General features: G+C 34.9%; 1 protein-coding gene across 5 annotated transcripts in view; it reads left to right on the forward strand.

The window, feature by feature from the left end:
* Nucleotides 1-18973, forward strand: part of METTL25 (methyltransferase like 25) — a 153701-nt gene that overhangs the window by 115375 nt on the left and 19353 nt on the right. For 3 of the 5 annotated variants that reach the window (XM_019800442.2, XM_034644454.1, XM_019800443.2), the window contains exons 10-13: nucleotides 2186-2260; nucleotides 2821-2892; nucleotides 4473-4581; nucleotides 14479-14564. In XM_019800442.2, coding sequence (XP_019656001.1) covers nucleotides 2186-2260; nucleotides 2821-2892; nucleotides 4473-4565 — 240 coding nt within the window. In that variant the 3' untranslated portion in view covers nucleotides 4566-4581; nucleotides 14479-14564. Of the gene's footprint in view, nucleotides 1-2185; nucleotides 2261-2820; nucleotides 2893-4472; nucleotides 4582-14478; nucleotides 14565-18973 lie in introns of those variants that run through there. The other 2 variants (XM_034644455.1, XM_034644456.1) reach the window with 2 other exon arrangements.

The raw sequence follows: 18973 nt of genomic DNA on the forward strand, positions 1-18973 counted from the left end.
AAAATCTTTGAAAAAAATAGATACCCTTAATATGTCAGGAGCATGGCACTCTATCTCTGTGATCTTTCTCTCAAAAACCCTTAGCCCCAGTCCAATTATGAGGAAAACATCTGCAAATCCAAGTGAAGGAATATTCTACAAAATGTCTGACCAGTACTCCTCAAAACTCTCAAGGTCATCAAAAATAAGACGAGTCTGGGAAACTGTCACAACCAATAGGGCTAAATGCAATGTGATATCCTGGATAGGATTGTGGAACTAAAAAGACATTAGGTGAAAACTAAGGAATTCTGAATAAAATATGGACTTTAGCTAACAACAGTGTATCAGTCTACAGTGTCCAGCTTTGGTTCACTTAAACAACAGACTTCCATTATTTTTTAGAATCACACACAACTGACAAATAGAAACCAAAACACAAACTCCTCCTTTGACAAAATCAGAAAGCATGTTGAATCTCAAATCATGTGTATTATGAAGCACAATGAAGGTAAGGAGGAATACAGAAAGATACCAAGAGAAAATTCCCAGGGTTACAGATCACCAACAAAACAGGACACAGTTCTCTAAAGTCGAATATGCTGAGGAGCCAAATCAACCATTCCTGGTTTGGAACAAATGCTATTGATGACCAGGGTAGTGCTTCCCAATTTGGCATAAAAGAGAAACAGAGAATATTGGAGAACCCATGGAATCACTTCGAAAAACCATGTTTATAGGAAGCAATGTGCTGGTGAAGCAGGATTAAAAAAAGATGGTAAGTTCTGACTTGTCCTGCAACTGCTGATCTTAGATGGCAGGAGAGAAGTAAAGACTAAATAAAGGCTATAATTCAAACACACACACAATTTTGTAAGATGAGAATTTTTGCTGGCTTTCAGTTCAGGCCTGGATCCAGTCCAATATATGCTACTGCAAAAATTTGGTTCAGGAGGTACTTATTTGATGGAAAGATGGGCAAAATTTTAAAAAGGTTTGGGGAAGGAGTTATAATCTGCTTGGGTTCTGTACCAAGGGAGAAATCTTTTCTGGAGGGCTGCACTAGAAATTAAATGAGACAAAAACTTTATTTTTCACTGCTACCTTTTTGTACTTTCCAAGCTCTAAAGAAATTTAGTGCAGTAAGAGAAAGAATAAGGGCTTTAAAATACAATAAATTTATTTAGACATTTACAAAAAAATCTGAATACAAATCCTTTCAGATTTTTCCTCTTTTTATCCAGTCTTTCATTTTTGACCATATGTAATTTGACAGCAATTTCTTCTGATGACTTTCCTTTATCAAACCTTTCACAAAGGCATCCAATTTATAGGAAAAAAACTTCTCCTTTTGCATTAGTATTTCATTAGTTATGTAATATTTACTTATATTGAGTTTAGAAACAAATACAGTTGACTCAGTAAACATAAAGTTCAGCTGGTGTGAACAGAAGCGTATGTGTTCTAAAAAGTGGCCTGTGAAGTTAGTGTATTATAGGCATCCTATGTTTTTGAGAAAAATCAGAAAGTAGTGCTTGATGATGGATTTGTTAAATGGATGTTAGAGGAAATTACCTTAAATATGAACATAAGTCGTTATTGTGTTCTTGCCGCCTTTGAAAATTATTCTCTAGGACATATAGTTTTAGATAAATCATTTTAAATCTTAATTTTACTCAAAAAAAATGTATTGAGCTCCTATGTACTCCAAGCATAGAAACAAGTGAAAGTAAATATTTCTTCTACTTGCTGAAATTAAACAGTATTAATAGGATGTTACTGCTGGTTTTATTTATGATATGCTAAATAGGTATAGAAGATATTAATGGGAGAACTTAGTTATATTGACTTGCTTCATGATATCCTTAGAGTTCTCCAGACACCGAAGTTTGTTTTAAATTGTTATGTTGGGACACCTGGGTGGCTCAGTTGGTTAAGCGACTGCCTTTGGCTCAGGTCATGATCTGGAAGTCCCTGGATCGAGCCCCGCACTGGGCTCTGTGCTCAGCAGGGAGCCTGCTTCTCCCCTCTGCCCTTCACCCTACTCGTGCTCCCTTTCTCACTCTCACTCTCTCTCAAATAAATAAATAAAATCTTAAAAAAATAAAATAAGTAAGCTGTTACATTGATTTTACTTTAGGGTATGTTTGATAAGGAAAAAAATAATTTTAACTGTTGTTTAATTTCTTGTTGTTTTATCTTAAAGCTGCCAGAAAAAGTTATAATGGACTACTACGAGAAGTATAAGCCTAGAATGAACGAGCTGGAAGCTTTTAATATGGTAAATCTCAGAATTAAACATATTAAATTGGATATGTTGCTAGACTTGAATAGAGTTCTGTTAAATTTTATTATGGGACCAACCAATCTATGTTGTTTTTCTCTTACTGCAGAAAAACGCTTTGGATCATTTCCTAGTTCAGAACTATATTAGGTGTCAGTAATGTAATAAAGAGAACACATGGTAGATTTCTCCTAAAGTGTATCATAAATGCGCAGAAAGAAATTTCAGAGTTCTTTGAACACATATTGGTCTCAATGCAGTTACTTCACAAGCATTCCTTTTAATGAATTTTACTCGTAGTACCTTTGAAAGCTCTCTATCACATATGTATGACTGCCTTTGGATTCTACCTCAAAGTCATTCAAAGGACATTCTTTTCCTATTATGATTAAAGAAAAACTTTTGATCTCTGCAGTATTCGTTTTCTGAAGATGTACAATTGGTACTGGAGATTTGGCCTTACGTAAATTTCTATAGATACATTTTCTTAAACATAAGTGTTAAGCTACTCTTTTTTTTTCTAAAGTTCTACCATCTTATCTTATGCTTCCTTTTAGTTGAAAGTTGTTCTGGCTCCTTGTATAGAGACATTGATTCTTCTAGATCGACTTTGCTACCTGAAAGAACAGGTAAATTATGATATTTTAAAAAACATAACAAATAATTCTTCATTAAATCCAGTAAGTAGATCCACTTATATCTAGGATAAGTTTCTTTACATAAAATTAGTCAGATAATTTTTCTCACTATATTTTCCAAGTTTAAATATTCATTCTCTCTCTTTCTAAACATAAGCATGTGTACAACAGATGTTTTCAGCAAGGCTACTATAATAAAAGTTTATATTCTTTTAATTGCATGGTAATTACTATATAGTAGGCAGTAAACACAACCATCATATATGACATATTGTATAGCTAAAATTAGTAAAGGCCAGATATAAAAGATAGTATGTATATTTTCATTTTATAAGAATTTACCTTTTAAATCACTTTTGGATTTTGGACATATACACTCTGCAGTACAAAAACTTCTTTCTGATTAGTGCAATTACTTTTGTTTTTTTCACAGTCTTGTTTATTTTGTCTATGTTGAATGCCCCCAAAAATTGTTTTCTTGGTTATCTTTGGGAAAATGTTTTTTTGCAGATTTAACTCTGAGCTGTGATCAAAATAGTTACGCGAACTATTTAAATTAAACCCGTACATGGATTCAGCCTTAAGTTTCCATCATGAGTGCTTTATTTGAACAATTTTGTTTTATGATAGCGGGTAGTTTCACTTCTTTTCAACAGGCTATTTGGAACAAATGGATTTTAATGAATATTTGCATTTGTTCTGAGTCGTATTTTTATGGAAAAAGGCGATTTCAAATATTTGGATTTGTGTACTTTCTTAAGCTACCAACTAACTCAGAATCACTGGAAATCTTAGGTATCCAAATTTATAGGTGACAGAATCAGGCCTGTTTTACTAGGTACTCACTATTTCCCTTTTCAAAACAATTTCCACTGACCTAAATAAAATAAGTAAATGGTATGCATGAAGATTAATAGGTTGGTAATGAAGTGGTAGAAATGATATTAATTTGTTAATACTTTAAATATTGTTCAAATAGTACTATTTTAAATAATATAAATAATATTATAAGAGTGACATTTACATTAGAGAATTTTAACTGAAGAATATTAAAAAATTAAAAATAATAATTCCATCTTTCAGCATTAATTTAAATTTTTGGTATGTTTTCTAGTGCCTTTCTCTAATATATATATGCTGCACATATATGTATGAGCACATTATGCCTACTTTAATTAAAATTGGAATCAAATTATAAGTACAGTTTTACATATAATTTGTTTCATTTTATTCAGAATTTTCCCATCTCATTAAATATACTACAGAAGCTGAATAATGTTTCATTGTATAATAATTTGTTTCAGTAATACCCAGTTGTTTTTGACCACTTTGTTTTTCACAGTTGCAACAAGGAGTAACCTTGTAGTTCACTATCTATGTACATTTTTATTGCCGCAGCATAATTTCCTGTAGGTGAAATTGTAAATGTTAATTTCATTCCACAAAAAATAATTTTCTTTTACATAGTTTGTTTTTTATGTTGTTTTTATATTACAGTATAAAGTCTGACTCATCTTTCATTCTTATCTTCAACAAATTGCTATGTATTTAAATCACTTATCAATTTGCAGGAAGATATTGCATGGGCTGCACTTGTGAAGTTGTTTGATCCTGTGAAATCTCCCAGATGTTATGCTATAATTGCCCTGAAGAAGCAGCAATGATTTCAGTTGAAGCAAGGTATTAGATGTATCTATTTGTGGAAACTATCACTAATTTTGCTCTTCTAAACATTTGTGTTGTGTTATGTAAATATTTGAAAAACATTGCTCTATATTTTAAATAAACAATAAAATACTAGCTAACAACAGAATACCATAATCCATTTTTCCATTGTCAAAGTATATGTTAATAAAATAAGAACTCATGAAAATATTGAAGAATTAGTATATCAGTAGGACATTGTTATCTGACATTTGTTTTCTGTTCTATATTTGAGACCCTTGATATTTGTTACATACCACATTTTGACTTTACTGACTTAAAAACTTTTCTTTTTTTTTATTATATTACGTTAGTCACCATACAGTACATCCCTGGTTTCTGATGTAAAGTTCCATGATTCATTACTTGTGTATAATACCCAGTGTAAAAACTTTTCTTGACAGAGGAGTAGTAGAGGTGTATATATAGTAAAATTAGTTGGTACAGAGGATCATTTGCATTTTCCTCCAGGTTTTGAAAGGATTTTCCATGTTATACAGAGGGGAAAATCCACGTTTAAAGGAAAGAAATACCCAGGAACCAGGCAGACATAAAGAGTGCTTAACATGTGTTTTAATCTAAGTTACGTGAGGAAATATTCTGTGCCCTTAAAGGCATGTACATCTTGTGAGATACTCACTTTCAAGATTCTTGAAGCTGTTTATCTTACTAAAATAAAGGGATGGGTTGCACGTAATGGAATTACCTTGTGCTCTGTAGAAAGCCAATCTGAGAAAAGCAGGAGTGAAGGAAAGAAGGCCAACTCTGTGCCCTGTGTGGTGCAGCTTCTTTTCCTCTGCAGAAATCTTGAGGCTTCTAATATACACAGAAGAGATGGACAGTTAAGGAAAAGCTTCCTTGATGCTCAGCAAAAGACTATATAAAATTCTCCCAGCAGAAGAAGTAACTACTCTCTTTTAAATTTTAGAGTCTATCCACAGATTGAAAGTATAACTTTTGCTTTGGGTTGTGATACTATATGCAGCCAGCATATATGTGAATGATCAGGTATTTTGTATAGCTAGTACAATAGTGGGGAAATTAGCCGTTTTTTAAGCTTGTTAAGGAAAATGTCAAATGTGTTCAGAAGTGAAGAGTAGAGTCTAAAGAATCCCCATGTACTCATCACAAACTTCAGTAATTATCAACTTTTTACCAATCTTGTTTCATCTGTACACTTACAAGCATGCACATACTCAACATTTGCCACCCTACTCCCAACTCCCAGATATGTAAAATTTTGAACTTTCCCCTGATGACTAAATATTTATGTAACATTATTTTCTCCTTATGATAAAGAAAAAAAAAACTTCACATGTAAAGCTCTGTTTAGTATGGAGACATGAATTACAACTTTTTCAATACCAAGGAAACTTTATAGTAACTTCCCTGTGTCTTAAAACATTGTCAGAAAGTGCATTTACCAATTAATGCTTTCCATTTTTATTAGAGACATTTGTGTGATTCAAGCTAATCCACATGAGATGACCTGTATGATCACACTGTGATGATATTATTTCAGCAAAAAAGCAAAGAAATATAATATTTTGGTAGGACTATGGCTTTATAAGTATGAATCCCCATTGCAATGTTTATAGACTCTCATCTCATAAAAACTGCTCTTGGAGAAGTCATTTACAGTTGAGATATAGAATGTGGGGTATTGGCAGGAGCATAAGTTATGACAATTACATTCTAACTGGACTAAAGCAAGACTTAAGATCTCGGTGGGGTTTCATTTAATTTTCATTTTAGAAACTTTTATTGAATGATTATTATATGTCAAGTTATGCTAGGCACTGACAGCATGGAGACAAAGGTATGTCCCTGTTCTTAAAGAGCTTACAGTCTAGTGAGGAAAACAAAATCACTAATTACTGTAATCACTAGTAATTATTGTATAGGGCTGAGAGGGTCAGGACATAGGATCCTTTATAGTATCTTCAAATAGATAGACTTTGGGGGCAGATAGACTCAGTAATATTAGTAGCATAGTTTAGATTTATGTGAGTTAAATTATTGTGTGTCCTTGTGTAAGTCACTTTAGTATTCAGTATGCCTCAATTTCTCATCTGTAAGAATAAAAATAAGGTTGTTAGGAGGATTAAAGGAATAAATATGTTATTGAACTCCCCCAAAATATCTCCAGGCAATCTGTTAATAAAATTAAGTTTATTAGAACTCTCTGTGGTAATAGAGGATTCTGCCTAGACAGTCTCTGAAGGTGAAGTCAGAAGATATTTATAGGATTGTGAAGTCTGGGCTCAGGTTGTTTAAAAAAGTGGCTGTTTTCAGGTGGGAACCAGACTGCAATTTGGAAAAGTTCATGACGATAGTTACGATTAGTATCGATAGCAAGGGAAGGGTCTTGAAGCAAGTCTTGATAAGTAAACTGTTACTTGATAAGTGAGCTCTTTGCCAAGGTGAGCAGATTATCTGAGATAAATTAATATATGAGTATTTTCTGAAACAGTGAAGTTATTTATTGGTTTACAGTCTTATCTTTCCTGGGCAAAGTTTTTCTTTAACAAACAAATAAATCATGTTGACACAGGTGGTCTCAGTTCTTAGACCCCATAGCTCTGTCATATTAGTGTAGACGGTTGCAGTTCTTAATGTAAAACAAGTAATTCCTGGCACATAATACGTATATAAAGCAAATACTATAGGATGGTAGACATACATCCAGATATATCAGTAATTCCATTAAATATAAATTGAATGCTTCATTTATAAAACAAGATTGACTTACTAGAAAAATAGAGCCAATAACATGTTAGTTAGAAGAAACACAACTAAAACAAGGGTACAAAAAGTTCAAAATTAATAGAAAAGAAAAGGCACATTTGCAAATATTCATCAAAAGGAAGATGTGTGAATATCAAAGTAGATCTTGGTTAATGTCAAGCAAAATATATTCTTGAAGATAAAGAGAAACCCTTCATAATGAAAAAGTTTCAATTTGCCAGGAAAATAAAATAATTATGAGTTTATATTTAGTTAATAACATAATCTCAATATATAAAACAAAAATTATAAAAGAAATAAATCTACAATCATGCTGGGAGTATTTTCATGCTCCCATCTATCTTATGAGAAAAGCAAACAAAATCATAAAGATACAAGATTTGAACAATGAAAAAAGTAAAATTGACCTAATTGACAAATAAAATAAACTGTTCCCAACCACTACATAGTTTTTTTCAAGTACATGTGGAATTTTATAGACAAGTGACCAAGTGCTGGGCTTTGAAGTAAATTTTAATAAATTTTCAAAAAATTTATATCACAGTTTCTTTTTAAAGATTTTATTTATTTATTCGACAGAGATAGAGACAGCCAGAGAGAGAGGGAACACAAGCAGGGGGAGTGGGAGAGGAAGAAGCAGGCTCATAGCTGAAGAGCCTGATGTGGGGCTCGATCCCATAACGCCGGGATCACGCCCTGAACCGAAGGCAGACGCCCAACCGCTGTGCCACCCAGGCGCCCCCAAAAAATTTATATTACAGTTTCTGACACACAATGCGTTTAAACTAAAAAAAATTGTTTTAAGTCTAAGTAGAAAATTCCCATATGCTTTAAACTTAAGAATTATACATGTAAACAACTTTTGAGTCAATCACAGTGGAAATCAGAAAATATTTTGAGTAATAATGAAAATAATTGAATTATAATGATAACACTGCACATCAGAACTTGTGGGATGAGCTAAACCATGATATAAGAAAACATTAGCTTTGAATACATATTAGAAAAGGAAGAGACTAAAAATCGAAAGATTAGTAGTTAGTGAAAGAAATACACAGAAGGGTGATTAACATCTTCAAAAGTTGGTTTAGATAACTAATAAAATTCACACAACTCTGGCAAAACTAATCATTAAAAAATTAAACATTCAAGTAATCAGCATCAGGAATATAAAAGGGAACACGCCAATAAATTTGCCAATACATTTATGACAATATGTATGAGATGGAAAAATTTTTCAAAGAAACACAATATGCTAAAACAGCCTCAAGAAGGAAAATAAAATATGAATATTCATACAACTATTAAATTGAATCTGCAATTAATCTTTTATTAATTTCCTACATCTCAATAAAAGTACTTTGTGGATGCACAAAATTCAATCAACCACTGTCTGTTTGCAATAGTATGACAAACTATTCTAGACACTGTAGGTTGGGGAGAGAGATTCATAGAACTAGACTATGACAGTTCCTAATCTTTAGGAGTTTATAATCTGTTCATTGAAACACATATAAGAGGCATATGGAAGAGTTAAGATTTAGATAATGACATTTGGAAGGAAAAAAAAACTGTACATAAACACACAGTCCTTTACTATGAGCTACCTTTGTCCTAGACTGTTCGCTTCTGTTCCATTCTCCTCTTTAATAATAGGTTCCTTTAGGTTGTTTTTAAATGTGGTCAGTAGAATGGCTTTTCAGGAAGGAGGACCGTTTAAGAAATAGCCTGCTATGTGAAATATGTGCTCTGCTAACCTGTGACCAAAGGAACTGAAAGTCTCCAAACCTCCCCAGATGGTCTGTACTTGGCCAGTGATGCTACTGGCTGCATGTATGGGGATTTATTAGTTGATGTATTTATCTCAATGGATTGCCTCATTAAGTTTGCAGATGTTCTGTCAATGGAAGACCTTTAAAAAAATTATATTGTTTTTATTAGAGTTTTCCAATGCACAATCCAAAATAAGAGAGTTAACACATTTCAGCACAGAACAAAGTAGCATGTATTTAAATCTCATGGGAGGAAAAGCCTTTAACTTGTACTCAGACAGTTATGATTGAACATGTTGAATTTGAGAAAAAAGGGAAAGCATACAAATTCCAACCTAAAATTCACCATTTGGTCAACATGGGATTCGGTGTGCATCAGCTAATCATGTTGAACTGAGTGCACATATATTCTGAGTTATCTCCCCTCTCAGGAAAGAATCCAGCCTTTTAATACTGCTATGACTCTAAGAAAAAGCCTCAACGATGGTTTTCCATCAAGCAAAATATACTCAAATAATGTGTTTCAAGGGAAAGATAAAACAATTCCAGATACCATTTGATTGTAACAACAGACATCTCTGGTGTTCTGGTGACTTCAGAATATTTCTAATTTTAATAGACAGTAAAGCTGCAGGTAAACCTCTACGAATAAAGGCATAAGAAGAGACTTTAAATCATGAAAAAATTAAGTGCTCCATTTCTACTTAAGCTAACTTAAAAGGACAGAAATAAAAATAAAATTGAAGGCAAAGAGGTTTACTTTTAACATATAGCATACGGAATATCTTTCTATGTATACAAACAGTCCCTTTAAAGGGTCCAAAACTGTATTCACATTACCAGTTTATGCTAGGTTCGAGAAGCCATCCCTAACGTGCAGGTTATACTGTACTGAAGAATGATATTTAGATGTTTTGAGGGTCAACATTTAGAGTGTAGATACTGAAAGCTACTGCAAGGTAAGTTATTTTCTTGGTTAACTTTTCTCTCATTAATAACAAATACTATTGTTTATCTTGAAAATAAATTTGAAATCCTTTCAAAATATGTTTCAATCTTTAGCACAGTTTTAATATCAACTTTTGTTAATGAGGTTATTGGTAATGTGTTTACATTCTAGTAAATTGGTTGCAGATACTTGGAGAAGAAAAGATTTTATTAAAATTACTGCTGTTAATAGCATAATTCCTACCTTTAAGATTAATGAAACCATAGTAAATTCAACCAAGATCTCCTTACCATTCTTGTATTATGAAAATTAAAACTAAATCTCATGGAATTTTGTTAAGTAAATAAAACAATGTCGCAGAGCTTCTGAAGGCCATAGGTCATAGTAGCCTCGTGGATTTACACCATATACACATTTATGTCCTGATTTTTAGATTCCAACCTCTCTACAAGATGCAAATGCATAAGGAGGATGGCATAGCTGTTTTTTGGCCAGATGAGAAGTGCCATCTTTGAAAGATAGTTAACAGAAGACCACATATCTATAACTTTTCGAAGAACAGAGTATGTGTGTTTCTCATCAAGTAAGACATTAGAAAATCCAACAAAATTCATTGAACATCTGTGAACTGACTGCTGGATGCTTTCACACCTACTTCAGTCTTTAGAACAACAATGTAATTTAGTAACATGCATTAGGGATATAGATCCTTAATAATCATAACAGTAGTATACACCCAAGAAACAAGCAGTAATACTCAGAATAGTTCACCCATTCCTCATTGACTCTAGGAATTTAATTCTTACCCTGAAAGCCCAGTGATTTGAATGCCCAGTATCTGCTTAAAGGCCACCCTTTTGTTCTTTCCTTTTATCTACCTTTGTGGTCTCCAAATTTTAGTGGGCCAAAGAGTTAAGGTCTAGTACTATATTGAAAACTATACAAATAAAGCAAATTAAAAAAAAAAATGTAGATGTGTTTTCTATAGGAATGTGTTCTCATAGGAAATACATTTAAGAGCTATTACAGCTCACTTTTCGGAGGTTTAAAAAAAATGATTCAATAATAAGAATCCCATTGACTTTCCAAATAATGTATTCTTTTTTACCACTTTGGGTACTGTATTTCATACTTAGTTTTTATTGTCTCAAAAGTATATGATATCAGAACATTGTAACTTAAAAGTTCCATCATGAGACCGCTTTTTAAAGAATCGAACACTAATAATAGTGGTTAATTGTAAGTTAGGAAGATCTGGGACACCTGGGTGGCTCAGTTGGTTGAGTGTATGCCTTCAGCTCAGGTCATGATCCCAGGGTCCTGGGATCGAGTCCCACATCAGGCTCCTTGCTCAGCAGGGAGCCTGATTCTCCCTCTGCCTGCTTTTCTCTCTCTCTCTGACAAATAAATAAATAGAATCTTTTTAAAAAGTAAGTTAGGAAGATCAGTGAAAACCAGAAAGTTTCCTGCCCAAGACATTAATTTTAATTTTAATTAAATCTTAATTACTAAAAATAAACCTAAAGACAATTGCTGATTATTAAATAGCAAATACTTTGGCATTTTATGTATCATATATAAAAGGGTCATGAAAAGAATCAGAGAAGGGATTTTATAAAGAGATCTGTTTATAAATGAAACTTGAAAATTCCAAAGCAAAATTTTGAAAGTAGCCATCCAAGCAGATGCCTACACATCATAATGTAAAGCAATAACATTCTCAAGAGCTGGTGAACACAGAGCAATGCATAAAGACTTCAGTATAAGAGTTACAGGGTCTATTTCTTAGTTACCAATACTGATCTTTCTATACACTAGAGTGATAAATAAAAATTGGAGTCCACTCCGTGACATACTTCCCTGTCCAAAGATTAGTTTCCAGTTATAGATAGTATATGGAAAGCAAAGATTAAGCAGGAAATTTCCTACATCACTTATTTTTCTCACGTAAACTGAGTTTAGAACTTATTACTCAAAAATGCAATCCATGAACCAACAGTATCAACATCACCTGGGAGCTTGCTAAAATGCAGGACCTCAGTCCCTACCCCAAATCTACTCATTAGAATGGATATTTTAAGGGGATCCCCAAGTGTTTAACATTTGATAAGTCAGTCTTAATATGGTTCCTCTGAGATAGTTTTATGCCCAAGAACACAGAATACCCTGCCAGGCTCTGTAGTGTCTACTGCATTCCATTCCAGGGTTGAGGGGCATGCAAATCCTAAGGGTACTCACAACCTTGCGCTAAATGGACCTACATCTTGGCTCATGCTCAAGAGGTCTGTATCTAAGAAGGTTAGATCCCCCTTTCTTCAGTCACTGCCAAAGAATAAACACAAAGGAAACCAGATTTTCACAAACCCCCTCTGCCTTCAGCTGACATTACTCCAAAAGGACTCGTTAATAAATTTTGGGTTTGAGTTGTGGGTTTTTTGCAACCATTCCTCACAACTGACTATGGCAATGTCTTTTAATTACAATATAAAAGATTAAATGTGGAAGTAAATTCTAAGAATGTGAAATATTCTGTATTATCTATATATCTCTCAAAACTCTAACTTCTAAAAATACATATAGCAACTATGAACAACTCTTCAAAAGGCCTTCATATCTTTTGGTGGACATTCCACACCATATGCTGTGCTTCTCCTGTTTATCTCTGATTATAGTATCTTTCACCTGTGAGATCTTTTCATATTAATAAAGATAGCAAACCATTGGCATTGGAGTTTGCACAGAATTTATTAAGGAAGTCAAGATACAGTGAATCTATTGAGGCAAACAAGTCAGGTTCTTGGGCTGAAGTTCAAGTTGCCTTAACACACAAGCTGTCACTTTTACAAATCCATGAAAAATGAGTGAGGAATTTGGCTCATGAGTAAATAATTTGGTCATGCCATTTAAAGCTCTTTACTTTTTCTTTTTTTGTTACAAAGAAGTGAAGAAAAGACATTTAAATTACTCATATTCCCACTATCAAGTAGTTATTTTCAGTTGGTCCAAATGCATACATAGTTTCTTTTTGCCTTAACAGTCAACATATCCTTTTGTATTTTGCCTCTTTTACCTAATATTATATAGGAAACATTTTCCCATGATTCTACACTGTCTTCATAATGATCATTTTTTATGACTTCATAAAAGTTCATCCTAATGAGATATATTCTATTTACCCATTATTTTATTGTTAGACCTTTAGGTTGTTTCTAGCCTATTGAATAGTCTCCAGCCTAGATAATTTGTACATAAAATACAAGGAAACATAGGCAAGCAATCTATGAATGACTTGACAGAAATCAATTAAGATAACAAGTCTTCTACATAAATGTAGAATAAATTTAATTCAAACATACCCTCCAAAAAAGCACCAATGGCCAGTCATGAAATAAAAAAATAAATACAAAGAACTTTCTGATGTGCTCCATATGATTATAAAAAATAATCTATAATTTAATCTTTGTTGCAAACTTCTTCTCGGGACCAAAGAAACCACCTCCAATCTAGTAAATGCTAACAGCATATAGTTTAACTGAAAGTATGAACAGACACAGAAGGCCAATTTAAACAGATGTCATAATCAAAAAAATATTTACCCCACTTACATGTATTAGTTAATAGACGTCAAAATGGCCAGCTTGACAGGAAGAGAAGAATGGGGCCACTTCAGTTATAGATTTCATTGAATCTCCCCAGAAGTTCCATTTTTATTGGCCTAATATTCAGTCCAAAGGTGTTGCATAAGCCCCTTCCTGGCAAGCAGGAATACATCATCAATTTCCTTGACAGTTTTGAAAGTGTATTATTCAAATTGCTCTTTCACCATCCCAGTCTCCATGGAAGGTTCCAATATGTTAATATAATTCCAGATTCACTATTCTCAAATGTGCTGGCATCTGAGCAGCTCTCTCTGAAGGAGTCTTCTTGAGTGGCCAGATCTGTTTAAAAAATTTTAGAGGTGACTCCAACTTTATATTTCTCTTACACACATACATACCATTCATACAGAGTGTCCTTGGCAACTACTCAATTTTTAAAAGGTTTTTAAACTCCAAATGACATGATAGGTTATAATAATAATGCCAAGTAAATATTTATTGAGTGCCTATGCTGTGCTAGGTGCTGTTCTAAGCACTTTATTAACTTATTCAATCCTCACAATAATCCTAAGAGGAAGGGACTGTATTATTTCTGCTCCTTTACTTCAGAGGAAATTCAGATACAGAGAGGTCGAGCAACTTGCTTCAAGTAGGAGGACACAGGAAGAAAGCTATGGAACAGTAAAGTCACGATTCAAATCCAGTCATTCTGGCTCGAGAGTCTAAACACCTAACCACTACAGCGACTGTCTTACCACTTGATCATTTGAGGGTCTTCTGTGTTGGTCTTCTTCCATTTTTTCAGTTTCCTCTTGAGAAAAGCAAGATATTGGTGGATGCGTAACCCTGTAGACCTCAAGCAATTGACGATTTCTTCCTGCCTCTAAATGGGTAGGTATCATAGTCTGCCAGTCAGATGGAACTCTTTTTGCAAATGGATAGAATAATATTTGGGGGTTTTTCTTAGAAACCTAAAAAATGTTTCAGTACTAAAGTGAAGGAAAATATGTGTGCAACTAAAACCATATGTAATTTTGAATTTTCTGTCTGAAATAATAGATAATTGTTTTATTTTTTATACTGGAAAATTAAAGCTGAGACTTCAAGTCATTTTTCCCTAAATTACCTAGCTAAAACTTGGAGATACTAAAATATAAAATAAACAACAATTATGGATAATATTCACTCAGTGGCATGGTTAGAACAAGAGACAAGGTCATTCTCAACATCTTCTCTTCTAACATGTAACTAACTCCTACTTCTTTAGCAGTGACCACCTCAAACCACTTTAATCATCCTATTCTTTTAAAAAAGCAAAGGGGCACCTGCGTGGTGCAGTCAGTTAAGCGTCGACTCTTGATTTTGGCTCAGGTTGTGATCTCAGAGCCCTGAGATAGAACCGCATGGCAGGCTCTGGGCTCAATGTGAAGTCTGCTTGACATTCTCTTTCTCCCTCTCCCCCTGCTCTTGCACACACACACACATGCTATCTCTCTCTCTCAAATAAGATAAACAGATCTTTAACAAAAATAAAAATAAAGCAAAACCAGTCATTGAATTTCCCTAACTTTTTGACAACCTCCAATTCAAAACTGGATCCCATGGTCTTAAATCCTCTCCATAACCATGTAATACAGTCCTAAATCCTATAAGAATCTCCTAAAACTCTACTTTATTGAGACAACCTACAGTTCCTCTGGAGTGCATTCCCTCGGCTGCAGTAAGTGGAATAAATCTGACTTGGACTTCAGGGTTCTTTCCTAGTCCTCTTTGGTCTATGGACTATAACAGTTGTCTAGCTCATTTGACTAGATGAAAGGTGCTAAGATACACTGAAGAGCAATATTTGGGAGAAAACTGACAATTCCATTTTGAATATGTTGAGTGTAGGGTGCTTTTGAGAAATTCAAGCAATGTGAAAGAAGCACTGGTGTGTAAGGGTCTATATGGAACAAAGGGAAGCATGAATACAAGTTTAGAAGTTGTAGATGGACTACAGATGGAAATTGAAGCTAGGATATGGATGAGATACTCTGCAAAAAGCATGGGGAGAGAAGAATGGGGAAACTAGGACTGAATCTTTAATGACTCCAGTATGAAGATTCTGTAGAGGAGGATGAACAACAAAGGAGGCTGAGAAAGCACATTCAGGATAAATTAGAAAGACCAAGAATATATCATCACATGAACTACAGAAGATATTTCAGGGCCTATGGAGAGGCCAGTGGTTGAAAGCATTTGAGAGATCAAGTGAGAAGAGAATGGAAAATTTTCCTTTGGAGTTCACTGATATTTTTTGTGAGAGATTTTGCAGAATTTTGATGGAAGGAGAAGCCAGATTAAGTGGATGAAGAGTAAGTATGAGGTAAGCAAAGTGAAAAAAGAGAGGTCTCCCAGAAGAAGGGACAGTGTGGTAGTGCTATGTATAGTGGTTAAAAGAATGGATTTTAGAGAAAGACTGATAAGAGTTCAATTTCTAGTTGTGTCCCTCACTAGCTGTGTGACTTGGTTAGGTTACTTAGCTGATTTGTGCCTCATTTTTTCCATCTGTCTACTGGTGGGGGGGAATAGTAACAGACCACTTGGGTTTGTGAGAAGCAATAGATCAATTAACAGATGTTTATAAATAGTAACCTCTCCATAAGGATTAGCAACAATTATTTCAAAAACATGAGACAGCATGCCTCTATAGGGGACTGAAGGTAGATTTGATATGAATGTTGAGTATGGAGATAAGATTGCAAAGAGGTTTGACAAGATCCTAGATCTGGAAGACCTTGAATGCCATGCTAAAGGGGTACATTTCCTCTTATGGCATAAGGATTCATTGAGGGAGTTTAAGGAGAGAGTGATGTGATTATATTTCTATTTTAGAAAAATCACTGTGACTATAGCCTAGAGGATGGATTGGAGTAGAATCTAGCCGGAGGCCAGGACAGCAGTTAGGAGCCCATTTCAGAAACCTAAATGAAAAGTGATAATGCCTGGATTAAGGTAGAGGAAGTAGAAATGGAAAAGAAAATAACAATAATAATCAATTCAAGGGGTAAAATTATCATGACTTGGTTACTGATTGTGTGTCACATGTGAGGGAGAGAATGAAGTCTAGGATCCCCACCCTTCACCTCCCTCCAAGTTTCTAGTTTGGGTGGCTAGCTGAGTAGTATGGCCATTTACTGAGAAAGAAAATGTAGGGCTGCTTGAAAATTAGGAGGATTATTGTTCAATTTGGGGTATGCTGTGTCTGTGCAATACCCAAATGATAAGGATATCCAATATGTAACATAGAGCCCATCGGAAAGTTAGAGCTCAAGATCCATAAATGGTTGTCTAAGTTAGGAGTTTTCAGGAGGTTAATGAGGAAAAATATCTAGAGAGTACTTGAAAAAAAAACATTATTCAGAGAATTTATCTAGGAAAATAGCATCAATTGACAATAAACAAATGTTAAGCTTTGGGGAAGGTGGTGTATGGTGAAAAAGGTGATGGCACAGGGTAGTTGGTTTTCTCTAAAGGATTTCCAGAAGGCCTCAGTGGAAAAGGACAGCAGCAGTGGGAGAATGAGTAAGAAGGAAAAAGAACACAGCAGTATTAGACATAAGAGCATGTTGGGGCTAGCTGATGGGGGGTGCGTGTGTTTTGTTCAGGTGACAAGGCGAAGACGTGTAGTTCCAAGTTTTTGGCGATTCAAACAGAGGCCATAAGAGGCCTCTGTTGGTTGCTTTCTGCATATGATAATTATTATTCCAGGCCTCTGATGGTCACCTTCTGTGTACGATGTTGTACCCTTAGCCTGAGTCAAACCCCTTTCCCTTACCTTTTGGCCTGGTAAGCTCTGCTCAGATTTCATGACCCATCTCAAATGCCACTCTCTCTGGAACTCTTCCCCAAGTGACCTTAGCAGGCTTAATTTTTCCTTCTAAGTTTCCATAGTATATTGGTATACCTATGCCATTGTAAGTAAAATATTACCACCCTACAGTGGATTTCAAAGACATGTACATGATTTTCCCAAGGTTACCCAGGTTTTCTGACTTCCAGGATCAGTACTATTTCATTATATCCTGCTCCCCTTCTCCTCCAGGAACAGGGAAAAACCTCCTGACTACAGACTTTTAGCCGCTACAGAAGTTTGTTTGTTCATTTGGTTAAGAAGGTGTATAAAGGCCTGTATTAGATAAGGTTTGGAGTGAAGGGAGAGAGACTTTGCAGAGTAGACTTTGGTGCCCTTTGCCAACCTTTTACCTTTCCTACAGATCACCCACATCACTTCTCCTGCCCTCCTTCCCACAGTCTCATTTAAAGAGATCCTTTCTTTTTCTAAGGGTAATTCTGTTATCTGCGCTCATAAGTCCTGACTTCAGAACAAGGGCAGATACCTAAAAAATAAAATACATGTTTGAGAAGGGAAAAAAAGGACAACTACCACTAGACTCTGACCTGTATCAATATCACCCCCCTTCCTTGCCTTTATATTATAAAGTTGGAGGTTAAGATCGTGGTTGAGGGAAGACACAACTCTATGTCTCCACTTCCTGCCTTCATTCATTGCCTCTCTGCCATCCCAGCAACTGGCCAGTGCCCTCACTGGCATCCCAGCAACCAGATGCCTCTCTGCCATCCCAGCAACTGGCAACCAGATGCCTCTCTGCCATCCCAGCAACTGGCCAGTGACCTCACTGGCATCCATATCATCAGACCCAAAGGACTCTTTCTTGACAATGCTATGGCATCTGCCGTTGTTGAGGATTCCAATCTTTAAACTTTCTTAAACTATAGATGTCATTCAACTTGACCACATTGTTTTCTTCTTGTCCATATCTCCTGCCAAAGGATGAAATTGGGCAGCCATATTTTATACCTAAGACCACAGGTGATAGGAGTAAGAGTAGACACCTGGTCAAGGTGGCCTAGATCTCTGATGTGACCTGGCTCAAAAAGAAGAGTCAGACCTATCAGATTCTCTCTTCCTTAGGAATTTGAAATAGAAAACACTTTGGCATGAGAGCTAAAAGGTCATGATGTATAGGAAGATTCTGGAGGCAATGTTTGACCATGTGAAGCCAAAACATGATCATGGCTTCCAAAACTGCCTGTATCTGTTGATGCTCACTTAGATTTAATTTCTAGGCTGGTTCTCCCTCCTGAATCTCTCTCCTGAGCTTTTGGCCATGTACACCCAACTGCCTGATGGACATTGCCATTCTCCATGGGTATTCCCCTAGCACCTCAAAATCAACATGTCTAAAATTAAACTTTCTTGTCGAAAGTACTTTTCCTCTGATACTCCTTATCAGTGA

Source organism: Ailuropoda melanoleuca, chromosome 15 (assembly GCF_002007445.2).
Source record: "Ailuropoda melanoleuca isolate Jingjing chromosome 15, ASM200744v2, whole genome shotgun sequence".
Classification (NCBI taxonomy): Eukaryota; Metazoa; Chordata; class Mammalia; order Carnivora; family Ursidae; genus Ailuropoda; species Ailuropoda melanoleuca.